This window comes from Platichthys flesus, chromosome 24 (genome assembly GCF_949316205.1).
Source record: "Platichthys flesus chromosome 24, fPlaFle2.1, whole genome shotgun sequence".
Classification (NCBI taxonomy): Eukaryota; Metazoa; Chordata; class Actinopteri; order Pleuronectiformes; family Pleuronectidae; genus Platichthys; species Platichthys flesus.
This window is the reverse complement of record NC_084968.1, coordinates 10,412,078-10,432,742: the sequence shown is the minus strand read 5'-3', so window position 1 is coordinate 10,432,742 and position 20,665 is coordinate 10,412,078. Positions and strand designations below refer to the sequence as shown.

General features: G+C 46.4%; 2 protein-coding genes across 6 annotated transcripts in view; both read right to left on the bottom strand.

Moving 5' to 3' along the window:
• si:ch73-335l21.1 (insulin receptor substrate 1-B) overlaps positions 1-3,917 on the bottom strand; it is a 43,057-nt gene extending 39,140 nt beyond the window's left edge. For both annotated transcript variants that reach the window (XM_062384008.1, XM_062384007.1), the window contains exon 1: positions 2,941-3,917. In XM_062384008.1, the coding sequence (XP_062239992.1) occupies positions 2,941-3,361 (421 nt within the window). In that variant the 5' untranslated portion in view covers positions 3,362-3,917. The remainder of the gene's footprint in view (positions 1-2,940) is intronic.
• A 2,852-nt stretch (positions 3,918-6,769) lies between these two features.
• Positions 6,770-20,530, bottom strand: agfg2 (ArfGAP with FG repeats 2). 4 transcript variants are annotated; one of them, XM_062383650.1, is made up of 15 exons: positions 20,293-20,530; positions 18,600-19,071; positions 17,707-17,800; positions 16,193-16,308; positions 15,672-15,816; positions 15,194-15,314; positions 15,002-15,106; positions 14,648-14,680; positions 12,630-12,872; positions 11,024-11,096; positions 10,827-10,870; positions 10,552-10,650; positions 9,732-9,851; positions 8,063-8,133; positions 6,770-7,920 (listed from the first exon to the last, which is right to left on the bottom strand). In XM_062383650.1, exons 2-15 carry the CDS (start codon positions 18,764-18,766, stop codon positions 7,873-7,875), a joined length of 1,479 nt encoding a protein of 492 aa, XP_062239634.1. In that variant the 5' UTR covers positions 18,767-19,071; positions 20,293-20,530; the 3' UTR covers positions 6,770-7,872. The 4 variants fall into 4 exon arrangements, with proteins under 4 accessions (XP_062239634.1, XP_062239633.1, XP_062239635.1 ...); XM_062383649.1 differs by having other exon boundaries at positions 20,356-20,530; XM_062383651.1 differs by lacking the exon at positions 20,293-20,530 and adding an exon at positions 19,545-19,629.
• Between the last annotated feature and the right edge of the window lie 135 nt (positions 20,531-20,665).

The window sequence follows — 20,665 nt, the reverse complement described above, 5'->3', positions numbered from 1 at the left end:
GTGTTGACTTGCCGTCGCGGTGCCCGAGTTGTGCGACAGTTCGCCTGGCAGACGCCTGCTTGTGGTGCCACACCTCCGCCTGCGTTCGCCGAGGTTAAGCTTTTACACACGCCGCTGACTCTTAATAGATGAGCAAATAGCCGCCCTCAGGCCTGATACTGTACTCGCTGCCCAGAAGGGTCTTACTGGACTCAGCTGAATAAATATCAGGGATCCTAATATCGCCGTGGACGGCAGCTGGCTTGTGTTTGTGTAATTACCACCGGCTGGAGAGGGAGGGCGGCGCGATACCGAAGCGTCGCTGTGCTGCCTTTAAGTGAGTTTCCCAGGCCTGTGGCACAGTATGTGGGCGGCTGTGCCGTACAGTAAGGCCGCGTGGATATCCAAGGTCTTTATTGTGCTTTCGCATGCTCACTTATCCTGCAAGCCGAGGAGTCCCTCGCTGTGCACATTAATGCAAACTTCAGGCCGAAACTTTCAATTCAACCTCACGCAGGGAACCCCACCCCCTGCAGCACCTGACGGAGCTCAAAGGAGGCGATCAGAGCAGCTACACAGGTATCAGATGAAAGGACGGGGTCCCCCTGTGAGGCCCCCCCGACACAGCATCTGCCTCGGTGCTCTTGCGGCTTCTGCAGAGACGAGGTGAGGACACGTACTTCCCTGCAGTGGCAGCAGCAGAGGAGTGTGAAGACGAGGCAGGAAAGACAGTGGGGTGAGTGTGTGTGTGTGTGTGTGCCTGTGTGTAGGTATGTGTGTGTGTGTGTGTGTAGGGAGGGGTTCGGTCAACACGCAGACACCACCGACTTGAAACTGTGTATGAGCTGCACATACCAGAGGAGGGTTATTACAGGTAGAAATCCTCACAGTGTTCAGCGTGACTGTGTGTTTAAAGCTATTTTGGCAGAAGCAGGTTTAGGCAGCCATTGGCCGTGACCTTGCACTTCCCCCCCTCCCCCTCTTTCTTACAAAACTCTCCCTGTTCACGCCTGGATCATGTGTGTGTGTGTGTGTGTGTTTGCAGTGTTTTTTGTGTGGCCTCTTTTTTTGTGTATGGAGAGAATCTGCAGCATATACCACAACAAAATGCCTGCCAGCGTGCGAGTTTACACAGCGGCCGGCTGCAGCCCATTGTCATTGTCGGCTTCGGTGATTTACACGAGAAACTCAAGACCTGGAGCAACTAGAGCAAAAGAGGAGCCCTGCACACCGGGACCTGTAATTTCAAAGACGACTCAGGGCAGGGAGGGCGTGACGATACTGGGGAGGATGGTGGATCCGGGCCTACAGGGTCCTCTGGTTCCCTTGGAAGGCCGAGTTCCTCCCCCCCCCCCTCTGCTGAGCGGCTGCCCATAAAAAAAATCTGACCTTTGCACACTTAGCAACTGTAGTCTGGATTATTTGCACTTCTCTCCTGAAATGCACAAGAGGTTTGCACAGGGGGAAAAGGCTGCGGAGTCAGTTTCCCAGGCTTTCACGTCTGCGCTCAAACATCTGTCAATTCGTCGTTCCCCCCCCCCCCCCCCCCCCCCCCCGCCCCCTGCCCGTCCCGTCTCGCGGAAACTCGTCAAATACTTGGGAAGGAGTGGGTTCGCAGAAACGCACACAAGCCACAGTTGGGCGAGGAGGCAACAGGAGGAGGTGGAGGAGAAGGGGAGGGGGAGGCCACGATGTTGACAGCAATTCCAAAACCTGCAGGGGTTACACTCGATGCCCCTCTAATGGACCTACTGGCACCGGGCAAGTTTCCTTTCGGGCGCCTATGAATCATCCAGATATGTCCTCCGCTTTGCTCTCTGCAGCTAGAGTGTATTAAAAATACTGGAGCTGAGGTGCCCTCCCCCCCCCAACCTCAGGTGTTTATCCCCCCCCCCCCCCCTTTCCACCACTCATCTGCTGCCTTATGTAACAGCAGCAGCAGCAGGTCATGTGTGAGAAGCACCTTGAATCTTCTGTTTGCCAAGATTGCGTCATGTGTCCCCTGTGGCCTGTCTGCTCTCACACACACACACACACACACACACACACACACACACACACACACAGAGAGAGAGAGAGAGGGGAGAAAGGCCAAACAGGTGATTTTTTCTTTTTTAAAGTTGCTTTGCTCACCACTATTGCTCCAGCAGCTGTGTTTACACTGCAGCTGATAGACGCCTCTTTGAGAAAACGCTACAGATCCTCCTGATGGGACACTACAAGCTGCTTCCTCATTATTACCGATCAATAAATCAGGGATTAAATGTTCATCATCTTGGTGAATATTTATTCTCGTCCTCTTCAGGGAATCGAGGCCAAAAGTAATATTGCAGTGTCAGCAGGGGAAAGTAAACAGGAGGGCAGACAGGGGTGTGTTTGACCAGTTGACCCCCCCAAACCCAGCCCCCACCCCCAAAATCCAGAGAAGGACCCCAAGAAGTCTGAGGACAAACTGGGAGCAAATATCATATTTGTTATTAGTATTGTGCAACAACACAAACACACACACACACACACGTGCACACTCACGCAGACAACACTATCTCTCTCTCTCTCTCTCTCTCTCTCTCTCTCATTAAAGTTGCAAAATTGTTATAGTTTTCAAATGATAACCCCCCCACACACACACACATACGCACACTCACGCAGACAACACTATCTCTCTCTCTCTCTCTCATTAAAGTTGCAAAATTGTTATAGTTTTCAAATGATAACCCCCCCCCCCACACACACACACACACACACACACACACACACACACACACACACACACACACACACACACACACACACACACACACACACACACACACACACACACACACACACAATCACAGTAGTGAAACATGTCTGCATGCTCTGCAAACTTTGCCATGTTTCTGCAGAGCCTCATGCACCATTTAGAAGTGTGTGTGTGTTTGTGAGTGTCTGTGTGTGTGTGTGTGTGCGACTTTGGCTTACTTTTGCACTGCAGCTCCACCATGGCCTGGTACCACTCGTCCTGGTCCGACTCGTTCTCCGCGGCCACGGCGAAGCTCTCGGCCCGCGTGTACAGCACGATCATGTGCTTGTTCTTGGCGTCGGCCCGCTTGTTGATGTTGAAGCACGTCTCCAGCGCCACCGCCCGCTTCGGGACGGGGGCCTTGCCGCGGAATTTCTTCTCGCTCTCGTAGTACTCCAGGCGGGCCGGGCCGCGCTCCGAGGCGGCGCGGAGCACGAAGTACCGCCTGTGCATGGACTTCTGCTTGCGGAGGTAGCCGCTCTTCCGCACGTCCTCGCAGCAGTTCTGCGGCGGCTGCTGCGGCTGCTGCTGCTGCTGCGGCGGAGGAGTCGGCGGCTGCTGCTGGTGCTGGTGGTCCTCCTCGGTCGCTTGTCCCTCCATGACCGCTGTCTCCTTCACTTCCAGACGAACAACTAACTTTTTCTGTCCTCAACGTGTCTCGGGGTGCCTGTGGAAGTTCCGCGGGCTGACTCAAACACCCCCCCGGCTCCGCTCCCCTCCCTCGCTCCCACACATCAACTCAGGCATGTGAGAGGAGGCAGAGGTCGGCGTGCTGCTGCTGCTGCTGCGGCGGGTCCCCGGAGCTCGAACCCGGTGCAGAGGGTTTTGAGTCGCAGCCTCAGATTGTGTTAGTTTTCCCTCTTGTTTGTTTTCTTTCCCTCCGGTGGACGGGGCGCTGCAAGTTTCCCAAGCCGCACACGGGCGAGCACATGCGGCGTCGCTGGGTTCGGAGCTCCCCCCTACTCTCCACTGCTTCTACTGCCGTCCGAGCGCTTCAGTCCCGTTCACGGCACATTGCGGAGCACAGAGCTGGTCCCGCTGCACGCTGCCGGTGTCTCAGAGTGTCCGTCCCCCCGCACTCACACCCCCGGCTCGGCTGAGGAGCTGTGGCCGCGGTGTGAGAGCAGCGGAGCCGCGGAGCAGCGACCGTGGGGCAGGGCTGTCACTCAGCGAGGGGCGTTCACTGACTCCGCCCTGGCTCGGACACCGCAGCCCCCTCAACCCGCGGGACAACTTTAGTTTTTGTCAGTGATGGTGAATTGAATCAACAGAGACACAAAACTGTCTAAATAATGTGAATGTAAAAGAAAAAATTATTTAAAGTTGCTTAAAATTGAACTATAAACTGAGCTACAACAACAAATTATGTGCAGATATATTATATGCAATAAAAGTCATAAGTAATAATCTGCCCATTGCTACAACTCCAGTATTGTGTATTGCAGTGTATTCTCATTATATTATATTATTATTTAACTGCATAGATAATTGGGAATAACTATAAAGGGGCTTTACATATATCAATCTATCTATCTATCTATCTATCTATCTATCTATCTATCTATCTATCTATCTATCTATCTATCTATCCGTTGCAGTGTTTTAATGTGTTTGAATTGGTAAAAAATAGTTTTTTTATGTCTTAGGTCTAAATATCTATCTAAATGGTTTTGTGGACTCAAAAAAGCCTATGTCTGGATTATAGACTGTATATATATATATATATGTGTGTGTTTCCAGTCTACAGTCTGGACCGACATGTGTGTGTGTGTGTGTGTGTGTGTGTAAAAAGCCTTTATGTTTGGCCCCTCTGTGCATTGTGCACACACAGCTGACGTATACAGTACATGGACGTTTTAATATTCACCCAGAGACCCCGAAAGCAGCCAAAGATCAAATACGGGGAAATTTGACACGTTAGTTTGAGGTCATATGATGAATCACAGCTCTGTTTGGAAAAAGGCACCTTATTACACATATAGAAAATAGTAAAGCTGCACTTAACAGGTCAAGTCACACGGTTAAACTAAAACGCATGAGCTTACTCACCTGGTTTGATCCTTTAGTGAAGTCACACCCTCAGATGTTATCAGCGAAATCAAAGTACAAACAACCAGTGATTACACAGTGAAGAACGACCGACCCAACATGAACCAGTCAAGTTTTAGTCTGGTTTTATTGGTATTTGGGTTTATTTAAGTTAACTAGTTTCATAAAGTACTTTTATGTCATTCTCCATTTGTCTTTTTTGACTTTATTTATGGTAATAAAGCTTTTAGATTCACACTACTTGAATGATTATGTTCAGTCACTTCTAAGAATTTCTGCAGTGCGTTGTGTGAAACAACTTTTTAGTGCATTTGACACATGCATTGACCCCTGACCAATCGTAATCAATAACAAAAACAAATCATATCTCCATAGACAACACAACAAGAAGATGAACCGTCATGGAGCAGCAGGTAAATGGCCTTTTAATCACGCCACTACATAATACTACGAGCAGTATTTCCCACAGCTCCTGAACGCAGCGTGTGTGGAGTAAGATTTCAGTGTTGGCTCTTCCCTGAGTTCACCCTGTTCTATTTACTGTAAAAATCCCCTTCGGTCATTTACTCATACTCTAATACAAATACACAATAATTTCCATCGCCCTGCACAATCTGCAGTGTAAACATTTACAACTCGAGGTATCCTTATTTATCATTTTTATGATGCTGCATGGAAAATATCTGTTTGAAATGAAGGGAGTCACAGTGAAGTCACTGGAGCACTGGGCTGCTCGCGTGATCATTGATCATCCTGCCAAGGTGTGATGTGTCAGATTAAGATTATAAGTGGATAATTGAACACACAGGGTTTATTCCTGCCTCTACGAGTGTCTGCACACACGATGTTCTCTCCCTGTCTAGACTGAGAGATGAATCCTCCTCTAACCCTCGGGGGGGGGGGGGGGGGGGAATAAAAAAAATATTAAACTGCCTATAATCCAGATTATTAATCCAGATTCTGCAAAGGTGGTTCCACTCTGGATTTTTTCTTTCAAAAAAGGCATAAATGCTTCAGATGGGTCTAATAGTTGCGATGTGAAGTGGTGGGGGGTGGGGGTCTATCTTTGTACTCCATGCTGATGCAGTATGTATGTTGTTATGCAATATGCATCTAGAAGTAACCTCGCTCGTGAGGTCAGCGGGAACTGGATGCCGGGCGCCCCCTGCTGTTGCGAAGGAACGTCACGCTCTTTAAAAAGAAGTCGATTCAATTTTATGCTTGGCTTTAAATTCATGGGATTATTTTAATGCATTTACATACAAATTAGTCAGAAACACACACACACACACACACTTGTATCTTTGTCAGGACACTATTGGTCCCCTGGCCCCTTTCTTCACCCTCAACCATCACTATAGCACTGCAGGCCCCTGCTTACATCGCTGACCTTGAACTAGAAAACTAAAGGTGATTTCAAAGTTGTGGCCCCGACACAATGAGAAACTAGATTTTCATTGTGTAGGCGTGACTGAAAACGAGTTTAGTCACACTCATCCATGTGTTTGTCTCTCTTTTGCATGATTTTCACTGTTTCTATCGCAAGAATTTCCTTTCTGGAGTTTTTTATTTTATTCACATGAAGCACTTTCTGACTTTGCTCTGAGAAAATTGCTTTATTAAATAAACTTTACTTACAAATAAATGCCTTTAACTACAACCCGAACTGAGACTCAACTCTTACATTGACCCTCAAGGAAAATCTTGACAAAGTGAGGACCAGGACAAATATCCCCACTCCCTAAAATCTATGTTCCCCACAAAGATATAAGTAGAAGTGCACAAACACACAAAGGTTTGTGTCGCAGCCTAAACAAAACCTCCTTGGTCCCCATGAGGTCTACTAGTCCTCACAAGGTCAGTGTTGCAAACTGGAATAAAAGCTTCCACAGACGTACAAACACAAACACAAACACAAACACACACACACACATGCATGAAGAAACCTCCAGAGCCAGATTCTTAAGAAGCAACAGACGTAATTTTATGAACATGGACACTTGTCATTACAAAGACGTTGTGACATGAATCTCCTTTTCTTTCTTGTTTCTTGGCAAAATGAGAGAAATAAACTTCCATGTCAACTGAGGAAGAACAAAAATAAAATAAAACCCCCCAAAACAGCAAACTGAACATTTTGGTCCGGTCAATGAAGCGATGACGTTAACGTGCACATTAATGTAGGTTATTCTGAAATTGCTTTTACATTCAGTTAGCATCTCCTTTGTAGCCCTCGAAGCGCATGCAGCCTGAGAGTGGAAAACAAAAAATTCTCCTTCGATGGACCAAAGAAAATAAGAAAAAGGTCGGTGGCCTATGCAGACGTGTTCCACGCATCCTTTCACGGAGAGAGGCTCGTCTTAGCTTGTGGACGCTAGCTCACATGCATCAGGAGGCTGTTAAGGCTGTTCGAACCATCTGTAGAGGACTCATGAGGCAGGGTCCCGTTCTCCACTTGCTTTTCCTTTCGGAGAACTCTGAGATTCTTCAAAGCAGTGGGGCAGGAGTCCACCGGGCCGGGCTGGAGGAGTTCTTTTTGCACTTTTTTTAGCAGGAGATGAAAGCAAAGTAGCAGCAGCAGCAACATGTGTATAATATATATACTGTATATGTATGCATACGTGTGTGTGTAAGTGTTTGTTTCTGCAAAAATCATAGAGGCGTCATTTCCCTGTGACTCCCACAGAGCCCTGAGGTGGCGTCTATACTGGCACACACACACACCTTTGGACACTTGTCTCGTACAAACACAGCAAGCCAACACTCTCGAACACACACACATGGGATTTCTAAATTACATTCACACATTTGTTTGTTTTTTTTGTCCTCTACAAACACGTAAACACAGACGGAGAGAGGGCGGCGAGGAAGGGTGGTGGGGGGGGCGGGCTCAGGGCACAGGTCCTGAGGGGACGCCGCACCCCCCCTCCCCGTGGATGAAAATACTCCAGAGGCATTGAAATGGCAGAGACGCCTCAAGTTCACTTCTCGGTTACCAGAGGTGGGATGGGTGGGGTGGGGGTGAGGTAAGAGGAGGCAGTGGGGGGTGCTGGTGGGGAGGTTCAGATGAAAGGGTTCCGCGACGTCCCTCGACTTGGATAAACATTCCCCTGGAAGGCAAGAGAGGCAGGGTGAGAACGAGTGGCGAGGCCTTTACTGCGCCCCCTAGTGGTTTGTAGAAGAAGAGAACTTCACCCTTCACTTGCCGTCCAGGCAGGGGGGGGGGGGGGGGGGGGGGGGGCAAATACTCACAGTAAACGGGTTCACCGACATCGGCCGGGCGACTTTGGGCTGAGAGTCGGACGCAGGGAAGGAGGCGAAACCTGAAACGTCAAAAGTCAACATGTGAGGAGGTTCCCTAAAAAGAATCAGACTTGTCCAGACGCATGTTTAGTGAGGTCACGATGACCTTGACCACTCAAATAGAATCCACTCATCAGAAAAATGAGTCCAAGTGAACATTCGTGCCAAATTGGAGGGGATTAATCTAACGATTCTCTCCCGACTCGTTCTTCAAAATGCCAGAAAAAAGGTTTTATGAGGGAAACCTTGACCTTTGACCTCTAATTTCTACATCTGTAACACAATTTTCGTCTAGGCTTTTGAACAAAACTATGAAGTGTATGTGCCAGATGTAATGAGATTCCCTGTGGGGGCTCATCATACATCACATTCACAGGACTACAAGTTCAAAGTGACCTCCCGCCATCAAATTCTCATCGGTTCATCTTCGAGTTCAAATTCTCATTTACACGGACGAACCTACAACCTAACGCCAGCCTGGAAGTATTAAAAAGTTCGGCCCTGACACCAGGAGCTGCAGATGACAGCAGCAGCAGCCGATCCTTACTGTCTGTGTGAATCTGTATTTCCTCAGGTGTGATAACTGAATGTAAGGATGAGAGTGGAGGAGGGCTGTCGTTTATCAGAACACACTGTCTTTCTTTTCTTTTATGGTACAAACCTAAACCTAAATAGTATTATCAAAATAATAACAGATTGGGACCTGATGTGTTTCTAAAGTAGCTTTCAGACCTTCAGATGTTTCTCAGGACTTTTCCAGTCATCTCTCTGGAAAAAAATATCCCAGTGAGAGCTCATGTGAGAACACAGCAGGAAAACGTCTACGTGTACAAATATCTGAGGATGAAAAACGAGGCGGACACGAAGACGACGAGCTGCCAGAGCTTTTTGTGTTTATGGCAATGTGCTGTAAACGAAAAGGTTTGATTTACGCCATCCTGCCTCCTCCACCCAGGAGCCAACCCTCCCATGAGTGTTCTGAAAATGTGAAAGGCAAACTCTGGAAAATGTGGAGGACCCAATTTTTCCAGAGTTCATATATCAAAACTGCTTCTTGTCAGGTCCACCATTATCCTCAGCTAGAGTCAGATTTATTTTAACAGTCTCCTTGAAGATTAAGTAAGTCTTCTTTTTATCTGATACAAGTATATTTCAGATTTTTTATTTGTGGGCTGTATTTACAAAAAATACAATCTCTGGTGCCTCCTTGTGGTCGAATGATTACACTCGAGTTCTAAAAGCGGGGACTTTATTTGCGGGAGAGTTTGGAAAAGACAACAAAGTTCTGAATTCCATGTAAGAAGTTGTGTTCACATTTGAAAAATGGTTCTGCAACTGAACAATATTCGTTAAGAGTCTAATTAAGTCATATGAGCCGAGGGAGCTGTACGTGCACGACACAATAAATAAACTGCTGCTCTATTTCCTCTGCTCCACCTTGTTACAGGAGAGATTTATCACAAAGAAAGAACATTCACAACAACGCATGTGCTCCTTAATTATTAAAAATGACCTCGTGACTTAAAATGAAAGCTGCACTGTTGAAATAAAATCACTGTAAAACACAATCTGCCATAAAACTTGAGAGTAGGACAGGAGACATAATAATAAACGTTACCATTGGCTTCCTGGCTGCTGGCCGACTCGTGAGGAAATGCATTCTGGGTGGTGGGCGTCGGGAAGGAGGCGGACGGAGGGAACACGGAGGTGGGCGAGTTGACAAACGGGCTGGAGTCACCTGGAGAGAAGAAAAGGCAACACACAGAGTCATGAATGTTAATATGAATGAAATTTAAAATAACACGACTGCCAGTGAGCGTCAGATGAGATGTAAATGACACAGACATCTTTTTATTTTATTCTCATTTTTTAGAGTTGAAATGTCTCTTTTTTCTTAAGTGCATTTATTTTGAAAAATAATAATAATTGTGTAAACCAAATTACTGTTAATGAAAACAACACATGATTCCTTGCAAAATATGGAATATAACTATGTATGCTATGGTTGTTTATATAACTATAAACCGTAATGGTGTTGACTTAAAGAAATGTCTTTTATTTTGTTATTCAAGTGAACAAAACTGTTATTTGTTAAACAATATAAATTAGGAGCTTCCCTCTACAACTGTCCATTGAGGGACAAATTGTTTTGCAAATAAACTGAAAACTAAATCTGTGAGAAAGGACTTTCTTCTTTATACAGAAACTGGATTGTGTCAATGTTGCAAATCAATACTAGAAACTGAAAACAATCTGACAGGAAAAGTTTTGATAATCAAGTTAACATATTCGTCATCATTTAAATATATGTATTAATCATTAAAAAAAAATGTATGTCTTAAAAGTCTAAAACACGTGTACTGATGTTTTGGAATCTGGACCGGCCTCAGCAGCAGGAGGCAGCAGAGTGAAACGTCTGTGTGAACACGGGTCCTCACCTCCTGAGGCGTTGCTGAAGGGGTTACTGGGGGAGAGGGCAACAGGCTGCTGGGAGCCAGTGCCTGAGCCGGAGCTGGAGCTGAATGGGTTGGGGAAATCTGAGAAACACACACACACACACAGACACACACACACAGGGAGAAACAGGGACGAGAGACAGTGTGTGGGGTTAACAGGGAACATTCCTGCCTTTTCAAACCAACACTGCAGATGAATCTCAACCACTGAGGATCTGATTGTAAATACAGTGCAGACCCACGGGCTCGGTACCTACTTGCAAAGGTCTGGGAGCTGGACACTGCATCGACACCGGGGGAACTGAAGGGGGGGGGGAAGCGGAGACACAGAGGATCAATCAGACTGTGACCTTTGCTGGGCTCCGCACTCAGGCGCTCTAACCACCTGTCACGTCACCTCATCACAAACACGCGCGGATTTGACGAGATTAGGGAACTTTCTCTCTCCTCCTACCTGGCAGGAGTGGAGCTGGAGGAGAGCCTGCTCCCGAAGATGGCGCTGTACTGCGGGGGGCCGGCAGGTGGCGCTGAAAACAAGCATTTCACACACAAACAAGACTTCAGTGCAACCTCAGGGCTCAAACGGAGAATTCATTTAAGAAATCAAGTGCTGCTATGATCTCCGAGCGGCGAGCGGCCACGTCACGATGAGTTCAGACAGTCGAGCGTTAAGCGTGTAAGTCATCTGAGAACAAACGAGTATAACAAGCAGCCGGAATAAAAACACGCTCGCCATGTTGAGCTTGATATGAATCAAAAGGAGCTGGAGCAGAAAATCAATAACCTGCTTTCCTGTGCCAGGCAGGGGTGGGCGGGCGGGTGGGTGGGGGGGGAGACAACAAAGCCTCTTGTAGGACATTCTCAGGACTTCACACGTGATGAAACCCATACATCTTGGTTATCAGAACTCAGGTGGCAAAAGCTTTTACTCAAGTAGTAGTACATATACTTGTGTTAAAAAAATGACTAAAATAAAGTATAAGTACTGGTTCAACCTTTTCACTCAAGTATAAGTCTGAAAGTGAAGGTCATTTCTCCCGGATGTGTCTGTGCATGTCACATTAATAGAGACTATTAAACTTTAACAATTCATACCTCAAATAAAACAAAACATATATACTAACAACTGTGTTTGTTTAAACTAAAACCACTTGATTAAAAAAACCTGATAACTCCCCTAAAATGTATTAAAATTAAAGTAAGTAGCCGGTTTTGAAAACCTAAGAAGAAAAAGGTGCAGATATTTGTGTTAAAATCTCAAATTACAAAATATTTGTGGCCCTACTGCCAATTTGTTATGAGGCAAAATCAGATAAAAAATAAGAAAGAATCGACGAGGAGCCATGAATGAGAGCGTGCATGTTGTGTGGAGCAAACACAATGAGCAGACTTCAGCCGCGGCATTTGGAGTGAGGACGTTATGCAACCGAGCTGAGCCGTCTGTGACAATCTATATCACACGCCCACTCAAACCCCCCCTCTGCCTCCGTGTCTATCTATAACAAGCGGTGGAAGAAGTGCTCGGGTCATTTAGTTTATACAAAAATAGAAATACAACAATACAACAATACAAAATACTGCGCTACTATAAGAACAGTCACAACTCTACTTACTGGAAGAAAAAGCAGCTGCAGCAAAATGGCCTTTGCAACTGATCTATTAGTGTTTAATGCTTTATGGATTTGTTAATGCTGATCAATACGTGCATGTGTAGCAAGTTTCTGTTGCAATTGGTTGAGTTGCAGGAAAGTTTTGAACACTTGAAGAGGTTTAGTCCAGAGCTAGATGAATCTATAGTGATGGGGAGGTGATTTCCCAACAGTAGAGTACATAATAAAGTGGCTTAAAATGGAAATACTCTGATAAATACTGCCTACCGGGACCTCAGTACTTAGTTTTATTCCCTCTCATGTACCTCAATCTTAAAACCCTCAATCTTCTAAAGTCCAAGTACAACTAACACAAACTGAGTAAATGTAGTTTCCGTCATTTACAAAATGTCTTCTTTCTTTAACGAGCTCATTCAGAAACTTCAGGTACAAATCCAAACTTTTCCCAACCTGTGGTCGGTAGAGGGTCGGCGAAGACGATGTCCAGCTGGGACACGGCGGCGTACCGGTCCTGGCCGGGGCGGCCGACCGGTGGAGTCGTCTGGCTGCCGCCGGCAGGATGCTGCTGGGGTTGGGACAGCGACTGGGGCAGACCCTGTGGCTGAGCGTGACTCAGACCTCCGAAGTCCACACTGAGGGACTTGGGGAAGGCCCTGAACGGCCCCGTGGTCCCCGAGGCCGACACCGTGCGACCTGAGGGAGAGAAAACACAGAGTCGGTGAGAAGCAGGTGGAAGCAGAGACGCTCTGCTGATGCTTTCCAGAGCAACACACAAACTGTCGCTTATAGACCTTACAAGTTATACTTAATTTTATTTAAGTATTTTGCATTGTTCATATATTAACGGAATTCAAACTGCATATCTATTGAAACCAAGCAAACAGGCAAATACGAAAAATTTTTAGTAAACTTATATTATTATCCTCTTTAAGATAAACATAAGCTTCTAATTTCTTCTGTTTTGGAAGAGTTGAGAAAACAATCTTAGCTGAAGTTCATGTGAGATGATAGAAAGCTCCGGAACAGATTCTAAATGGTCGTGGAGGAGAGAATAATTCTTCAGCTGCTTCACCATTAGATCTCCTCTGGGAATTAGAGGTGATCTAATTTATGCAGCAATTAGTATTCAATCTGCTCAGGAAGATCATGGAAGATGGTCAAAAGCCCAGAATAGAAACTTAATGGCCCCGACAAACAGTTTTTTCCAGCTGTTTTGTCCAGGATTGAAAATTAATTTTGAGCCTCACAAGGATAAAATAAATGTCCCACTTAGTAACTCTTGAAAATCACATTGTCTTTTACTTTTAGTAACATTTAAATCTTTTTTTTTTAAGATACAAACAAATTAAGAATAATATTTAATAAATTGAATTTTAATCAAGCCAAGTCCAGAACGTCTCATGAATGATAAAAAGAGAAGCATAAGCCTTAAGTTTAACCACATAAAACATACGCAATATAAAGCACTTTATCTCATGCTACGTTAACATGTTCATGCTACAAGACCAGTGTTGCTAAATGCACAATAATTAGCGTATTTGTACCACAATTAAGCCCAAGCAGGAAACAAGCAGCTTTCTGGGTATTCTTCAAAAAACACCCAAAGAAGTACAATTGCTGGACGGTGACAAAGCCACGAAATCACATGGTTCCAGCTAGCAAGCCCTCATCAAGCATCAGCCACAAAGCATGCCAGTGCAACGTTTGCATTTGGTTGTGTAAATAAAGTACAGCTTGTTTTCCTCCGTCGGGACAGAGACCAGACCAGACCTGAGCTGACACAGATCATCTGTAGATATAAAACATGCTGCGTGTTTTCAGAATGTGATCATACGTCTAGAGGAGGGTTTCCAGATACATACAAACCTGAACTCCCTATGATACTTGTTTGTGACATTGTTAGTGTATGTTGCAGGATTTCAGCTGCGCCCTACATAGCTCCAGAGCGCCTCAATGCCAACATGGGGAGATATATATCAGCAGCTATGTCCTATAAATAGCGTCACTTTAAACTTGTTCCTCTTCCTCTGAGGGGACAGTATGTGTGTGAGTCTTCTCAACCCTCTTAGACTTCAGATCTGGGCTTGGAAGAGGGCAAAGCTGACCGATGAAGACAAATATACAATATCAAATATTAGAGTTCAGCGTCTTCTCGAAAAACTGCTTTAAAATAAGACGTTTACAGACAAGAACTGTGGGAAATGTCCAAAAAATAGGGCCTGAATATTTCGTTTGATTGAGATTGTCCTTGACAGCAGCGTTGTCTCTTAAATAACTGGCTCGGACATTTACATCCTCACATTTTTAAGATGTCTTCTTCAGTGCATGTCTGAAAGCAGCTTTATAATCAAATCCACAGGCTCGCACGTCGGCCATGTATTATGAATGATGCAGCAATGAAAAAAAGCTTATTGATCGCAGCCATTCAGCAAACACACAAGTGCATCGGCTGGAGCCGTGTGTCTTACCCAAAGTGAAGTGGTTTTTGAAAGAGCTACTGGCTACAGGGAGAGAAAGAGAGCGGGGTGAAACAGAGGGAGGAGAGGAGAGAATAAAAGAGGAGTAAGTGTCACTGGTGTCATGTTAACAAAACTGTTGTTCCTGCTCGTGGACACCTCGGCAGGCTGTTGAATGTGTTGTTGAACCCGATATGATGGAAAAACATAATCAAGATGCAGCCGAAGAGCTTCTCCCTCTATGTCCTTCCATAAGTGATCCAAGAAATTCTGAATACGGGTTATTCGGAAGCATTTTTCAAAATAAGACTTTTCCGGTTAGATCGAGACAAGGAAAGGAAACAAGGCGTCTAGTGGGGGACACACCTGATGGTCGTGGGAGGGCGGGGAAGGAGGGGGCGTGACTCTGAGCCCCCAGCGCCGAGGACAGGGAGCCTGGCCGCTGTCTCTCTATCCCACACAGGGTGGGGTCTGAATCAGAGAGAGGAGGAAACAAAGGGTGAAGGCATCGATCAGATTGAGTTCAAATCTCTCTATGAAGATCAAACCCCCCCCGACCTTTCAGAGTGGGGTCTCTGAAGCTTTGGGAGCGCGACGGCCGGGCGGTGAACACGTCCATCCGCATGTCGGCGGGCGAGATGGCGGGGACTCGATCCCACGGCGGCAGCTGGGCCTGGGACTGGATATGGACGAGCGGATGAGGAGGAGGAGGGAAGGAGGAGAGAGGAGCAGACGGGAGGCAGGAAGAGAAAAGACAAAGGAGGAAGAAGTGAGTCTCTTTCATGCGTTCTCAATAATTCATGATCAGCAGCTTTGATGTGGAGGATACCTGGGCGCCTCCCCCCCATCCGTCTCTCTCTCTCCGCTGCGGCGTGGAAACCGACTCAGGTCTTCTCTTCACCTCCTATTCTCCCCTGTGGCTCTATGAACTACTTGCCACCTCCTCACTTCACCCACTTTCTCTCCCCTTTACTTCTATCTCCATCACTCCCTCAATCCATGTCATGCACAGTTAGAACACGTGTGAGCCTCTTACCAGGGGCCGGGCCGATCTGGCGTTGGGGGGCAGGTTGTGAGCCGGGGCCTGGCTCGCTAGGGGACCATGGGAGGGGGGCATGGCCTGGACCCCCGGGCTCCACGGACCCTCCACGTCCCTCCGGTTCTTACTCTTGCTGAAATGCCTGCGAATAATGGGAGCATGAAGTGAGTGTGTGTGACTAAGCAGCCTCTGGAAAAAGAAAAAAAACAACACAATCAACGCTTTATTCATCAAACATCTCGACTAAGGATATTTTCTACGGCTTGAAGCTTAAACCCAGAACTATTTTTTTTCAACCAGGCACAGAAAGCAGCTTTTATCCCTGAGCTACTGTTTCTGAGTCGGAGTTGTAGCCGTCCAGCTAAATGTACTGAACCCTAATTCTTCATTTTAATTTTAGAAAACTGAAAATGTCTTTCTTTCGGAGACTTTTACTCACCAAACATTGAATCTGGAAAACAAGCAGCACCGTGATCAGTAATTTAAAAACGATAATTAGCTACGGGACCGATCCTCACCATTTCTTCTTCTCATATTTGTCCTGCAGGAACTCTTTAAACTTCTGAGAGTCCTTCATGTCGGAGCAGCCGTCCGTCTTTGGGTCAAACACACACAGCCAGGTCCTCCTCCCGATCTGAGCACACACACACACAAACACACACAAACAAACATTTGAAAGGAGAAGTGAGAAATCATGCGGCTCGCTGAAAGTCACACAGCATCAGAAGGGGAGGGGTGGGGTCTGTGTCTAATTGCTGGAGCATGAAATCAAACAACAATCGCTGCTTTTGTTGGGCGTTTAGTCGCGTCCAGTCGCTCGTAAATACACAAACACACAAACACGCTCGATTCATCTCCAGCACTGGATTCAGAGTGCTGCAAATATTACTGCCTGTGAATCATGACGGGCCCCGGTTGCTCCTCAGAGGATGACGAGGAGGAGGAAGAGCTGGACAACACACTCTGCCTCCACCCTCACATTACACTTGACCCACACATACTCACACACACTCACACATCCTGGGCTACAGCGAGCTGATAAAAATGGACAGCACTCATCTTGAAAACGCTCCAACACTTCATGTGTGTGATGTAAGCTCCGGCCTCACCAGTGGTTCCCATGTGAGAGTGGGATCTGTCTGGTGCCTCTTGTTTTTACACAACAGGAAGTTTCATATTTATGTTATATATCACGTTTACGTCTTCAAACTGATTAAAAAATACATAAAATATCTATATTTGCTATATTGGCTCAACTGATCCCGGATTATAGACATTTAAAGAATTGGATATTGATTTATAAGATACAACTGCCGGAGAGCGGACACAAATATTGATATCATTATTGTTGTTGTTTTTCACAGATATAATGATACATATGAATTGACCAACCAAACTGGATATTTTTGGAGTTTTAAACAATTATGTGATATAAAAAAATTCTCTTACATTTGACCTGAAGGATCAATCGAGAAATTATAAGCTGATTAAATGTTTTACGAAATCTCACCCTAAGTTGTTATTTATATAAACATACAAAGGTTTTAGTGAAAATCTCTTAAATTACATTTTTACTAGAGATCTTTGGCCATGAAATGAACTGAGTGAGATATTTCTCTATGAAGCGGTGCCCTGGTTTAAAAACAGTTTGGGAACCTCTGTCTTCCCGACATAGAAACACACTCACTCACCCACACACACACACACACACACACACTCACACACACAAGGACACAGAAAGGAAATAGATGGTGGTTTGGGTGGGACAAACAGAGCTGGTCCCTTTTGTTTCTTGGCACCGTGCAAACCCAGCAGCAGCATTCTTCCCAAAAACAGCTCGCCCACAAAGACTGGTTGAACTGGTCCCAACTGGGGACGCTTCATGTTCCACATCCTAAGTTTGAAAAAAGCTCAAAACTTCAGCCGCGTTTTGCCTTTGTGACCTTGGACGACCCCACAAAGTTCAAAACAACACAGGGAAAGTCCCCCCCCCCCCCCTCCCCCAGTCACCTGAAGGATGTCACTCACTCACCTCGTTGCCATGGTTTTGCAGGAATTCCACTTCCTGTTGGGAGAAGGTCGTCATGGAGATGGACTTGACCCTGTGGGGAGGGTTGAGGCCTCTCCTGGGACATGGAGGAGAGATGGAGAGAGGGATTTAGAGTCACATGATTCAATCGTAAAAGAGGAAGAGGAGGAGGAAGAGGAGGAGGAGGAGGAGGTGCGGTGAATCCTGGTCTCTGGGAGGAGACGTGAGGACGGAGCAGGTGGAACTGTTTGACAGGTGTCAGGGGAAGAAGGTGCCACTCTCACAGACACACACACCCTGCAATCCCCACAATCTGAGTGTGTCTGTGCATGTGCACGTGCATGTGTGTGTGTGTTCTCCATGCTGTGGGGGGGATACAAAGTAGGACAATGCTGTAAGGTGTTCAGGATTGCGCAATAATAACAGTGCTGAGACCTTCTTCCTGATGAGGAGTGCTGGGACTGTAGGCTGAACATGCACACACACACACACACACTCACATACACACTCACTCATGTGCACGCCCACACTGGATAGGAGCCTAGAGAGAGAGAGAGAAAGAGAGGGGAGAGAGAGGTAGTGTCAAACCTGCACCATGACGAAATGAATGAGCAAGTAGGTGACAGAGAGAGCGAGAGAGAGAGGGAGAGAGAGAGAGAGAGAGAGAGAGACTGCGTAAATGAACGTGTGCACGCATCCTCCGCACCAGCACTCCCCCTGTTTACGCAGGAAAAAAAGGGCGCAGATGAGACGCACGGTTAAAGAATCAGTGTGTGCACGATGCGGTCACAGGCCCCCGGTCCACTTTCCTCTTACTATCACGCTGCTGCCGCTGCGGGGCACAATGTGCGGGGGGGCGATGTGCGGTGGATGCTGTTGCGGGGATCTGTACTCACAGCATTCCGGAGCACGACGTGCACACGAAGCTCCCCACCGTGATGTCCGTGTAAGTCACCCCGGGCTGGCCGCACTCGAAGCAGTGTTTGTTTACTCCGGACTGGGCCAGCTCCCGGACCTTGCGGGCGCAGATCTCCTGGTTGTCCCGGTGCTTTCGGTTCGACATGGTGGCTAGATCCTCTCTCTGTCTCTCCCCGCTCTCCGGTGCGTGGTGGGCGGACACGGGCTCGGTGCAGACGCCGCTGTCCTCCTCCTCCGCCTCCTCCTCCTCCGTTCACCTCACGGCCGCATTATGGAAGCGCTGCTCCTGCGGCTTCACCCACAGAGAGCGCGGCTGAGGAGGCGTCAAGAGGCGCGGCGGCACGCAGGCACCGGCCGGAAGTGGCCTCTTCAAAGTAAACGCGAGTAACAGGTGTGGAGTAGTACGGTGGTCGAGAGAGCTCAACAGAATGCAGCTTGAGAAAAACCAGTCTATTAGAAAAACACATGGAAATGGAAGAAAATGAGGAAAACAACTTCATCACATGAGCTGCAAAGAGTCACAACACATGTAAATACAGAAACATGCTAGAAGGAAAGACAGAAAGAAAGAAAGAAAGAAAGAAAGAAAGAAAGAAAGGGCATCTGGCGTGTGTTGAAAATGCTGTTAAAAATTGAATCCGTTTGAAAACCAGTTAGACTTGTTCACACAAATTGTTCTTGATTTCATAAATATGTATTACATCTAAATTGAAAATAAAACTTGTAATTAAGTATTTGTCATTAACCCATTTGTGTATTTTAAAGAAACAAGCGTTGTCGCTGTTCTGCGGTGGACCCTGGACAGCTCCACGCACTGCAAATTAAGAGACCACATGCAAATAGAAGAAAAACACATGCTCCTGCAAAAAGTCACAACAGATGCAAATACACAAACATGCTGCAAATTGCACAAAACGATGGACCTGGTTGGAGTTCACTGTTTTGGGAAGTCATTGAAGTCTGCTCCTCGTCAGTGGCACTAACACTAACATTTGTGTTAATCTAAATAAAAAGTACATTTGTTGCTTGTTTTTATCTAAAAGGGGTTTTGCTCCTGTGTTTTATCTTGATCGCTGGTCTTGCACAACAAACCTGTGTTGAAATGTTTTTGTATTATTTGATTGTTTTGGCTGACAGTGGAGAGATGACAGGAAACAGGAGGGGACAAAATGAGGAATGACATGAAGCAAAGGTCTTTGGCCGGACCTGAACTCCTTTGGTCAGAACTTTAACCCCTAAACCACCGGATTCTCACCAGCATCTGTTTCTAATATTTTTAATATTAACACTAAAGTGACACGTGGAACCTGTTAATTCAGCCTTTTTACAATCAAGGACATTTGATCGGTATTTATTTCATTTAAGCTTCACTTAAGAGGGGCTCAGGAGGTAGAGAGGGGTGTCCGCTAACCGAAGGGTTGATGGTTTGATTCCCAGCTCCCAGAGTCTGGATAGTGAACCCCTCCAGCAGTGTTAGAATGGTGTGTGTTAAAGACTGCAAACAGAAACATGAACGGGTCAATGTGACCTGTAGGCTATAGTAAAACTGGAAAGGTCAATTTAACAGTAAACTTTATCAAACCAATGATAAACCAAGTCCATATACTGTCCTGTAAAAACGTATCAACTCTAACCCTGTTTGCAAAGAAGCTATTGGTTATAAAGTCAAACCTTGTCTCTGCAGCTTCCAATCAACCCACTCGTCTCATTGCGGTTATTTTTGTGAAAACCCACCGGATGTGACACCTTGACTCCTGTACGACTTGACGCTTGGACAGACGCGTAGGGGATCTCCTGTCAAGAGACGAACCTGTCGAGCAGCACAAGTTTCGCATGCATCTGAAGCAACGTGTTATTTCCCGTGTCACAACCCACGTTCTGTCCTGTGCGTTTGCAACTGCTGCGCCTGGGCCTTGTGCCATTTACGCACAGGCCCTCCTCCTCCTCCTCCTTGTTTTGGCGCACCGCTGCGCTCCTGACGCACCGGCGCGCTCCAGGAATTGTTATTTTTAGGGACTCAAGAATGAGGAAGTTTTGTTTTGCT

Coding starts and splice junctions, on each gene's coding strand:
- agfg2 (XM_062383650.1), bottom strand. CDS start 18,766: ATGTCGAACCGAAAGCACCGGGACAACCAGGAGATCTGCGCCCGCAAG. Junction 15,817..16,192: donor AAATATGAGAAGAAGAAATG/GTGAGGATCGGT, acceptor CATTATTCGCAG/GCATTTCAGCAAGAGTAAGA. Junction 14,681..15,001: donor CGCCCTCCCACGACCATCAG/GTGTGTCCCCCA, acceptor CTCTCCCTGTAG/CCAGTAGCTCTTTCAAAAAC.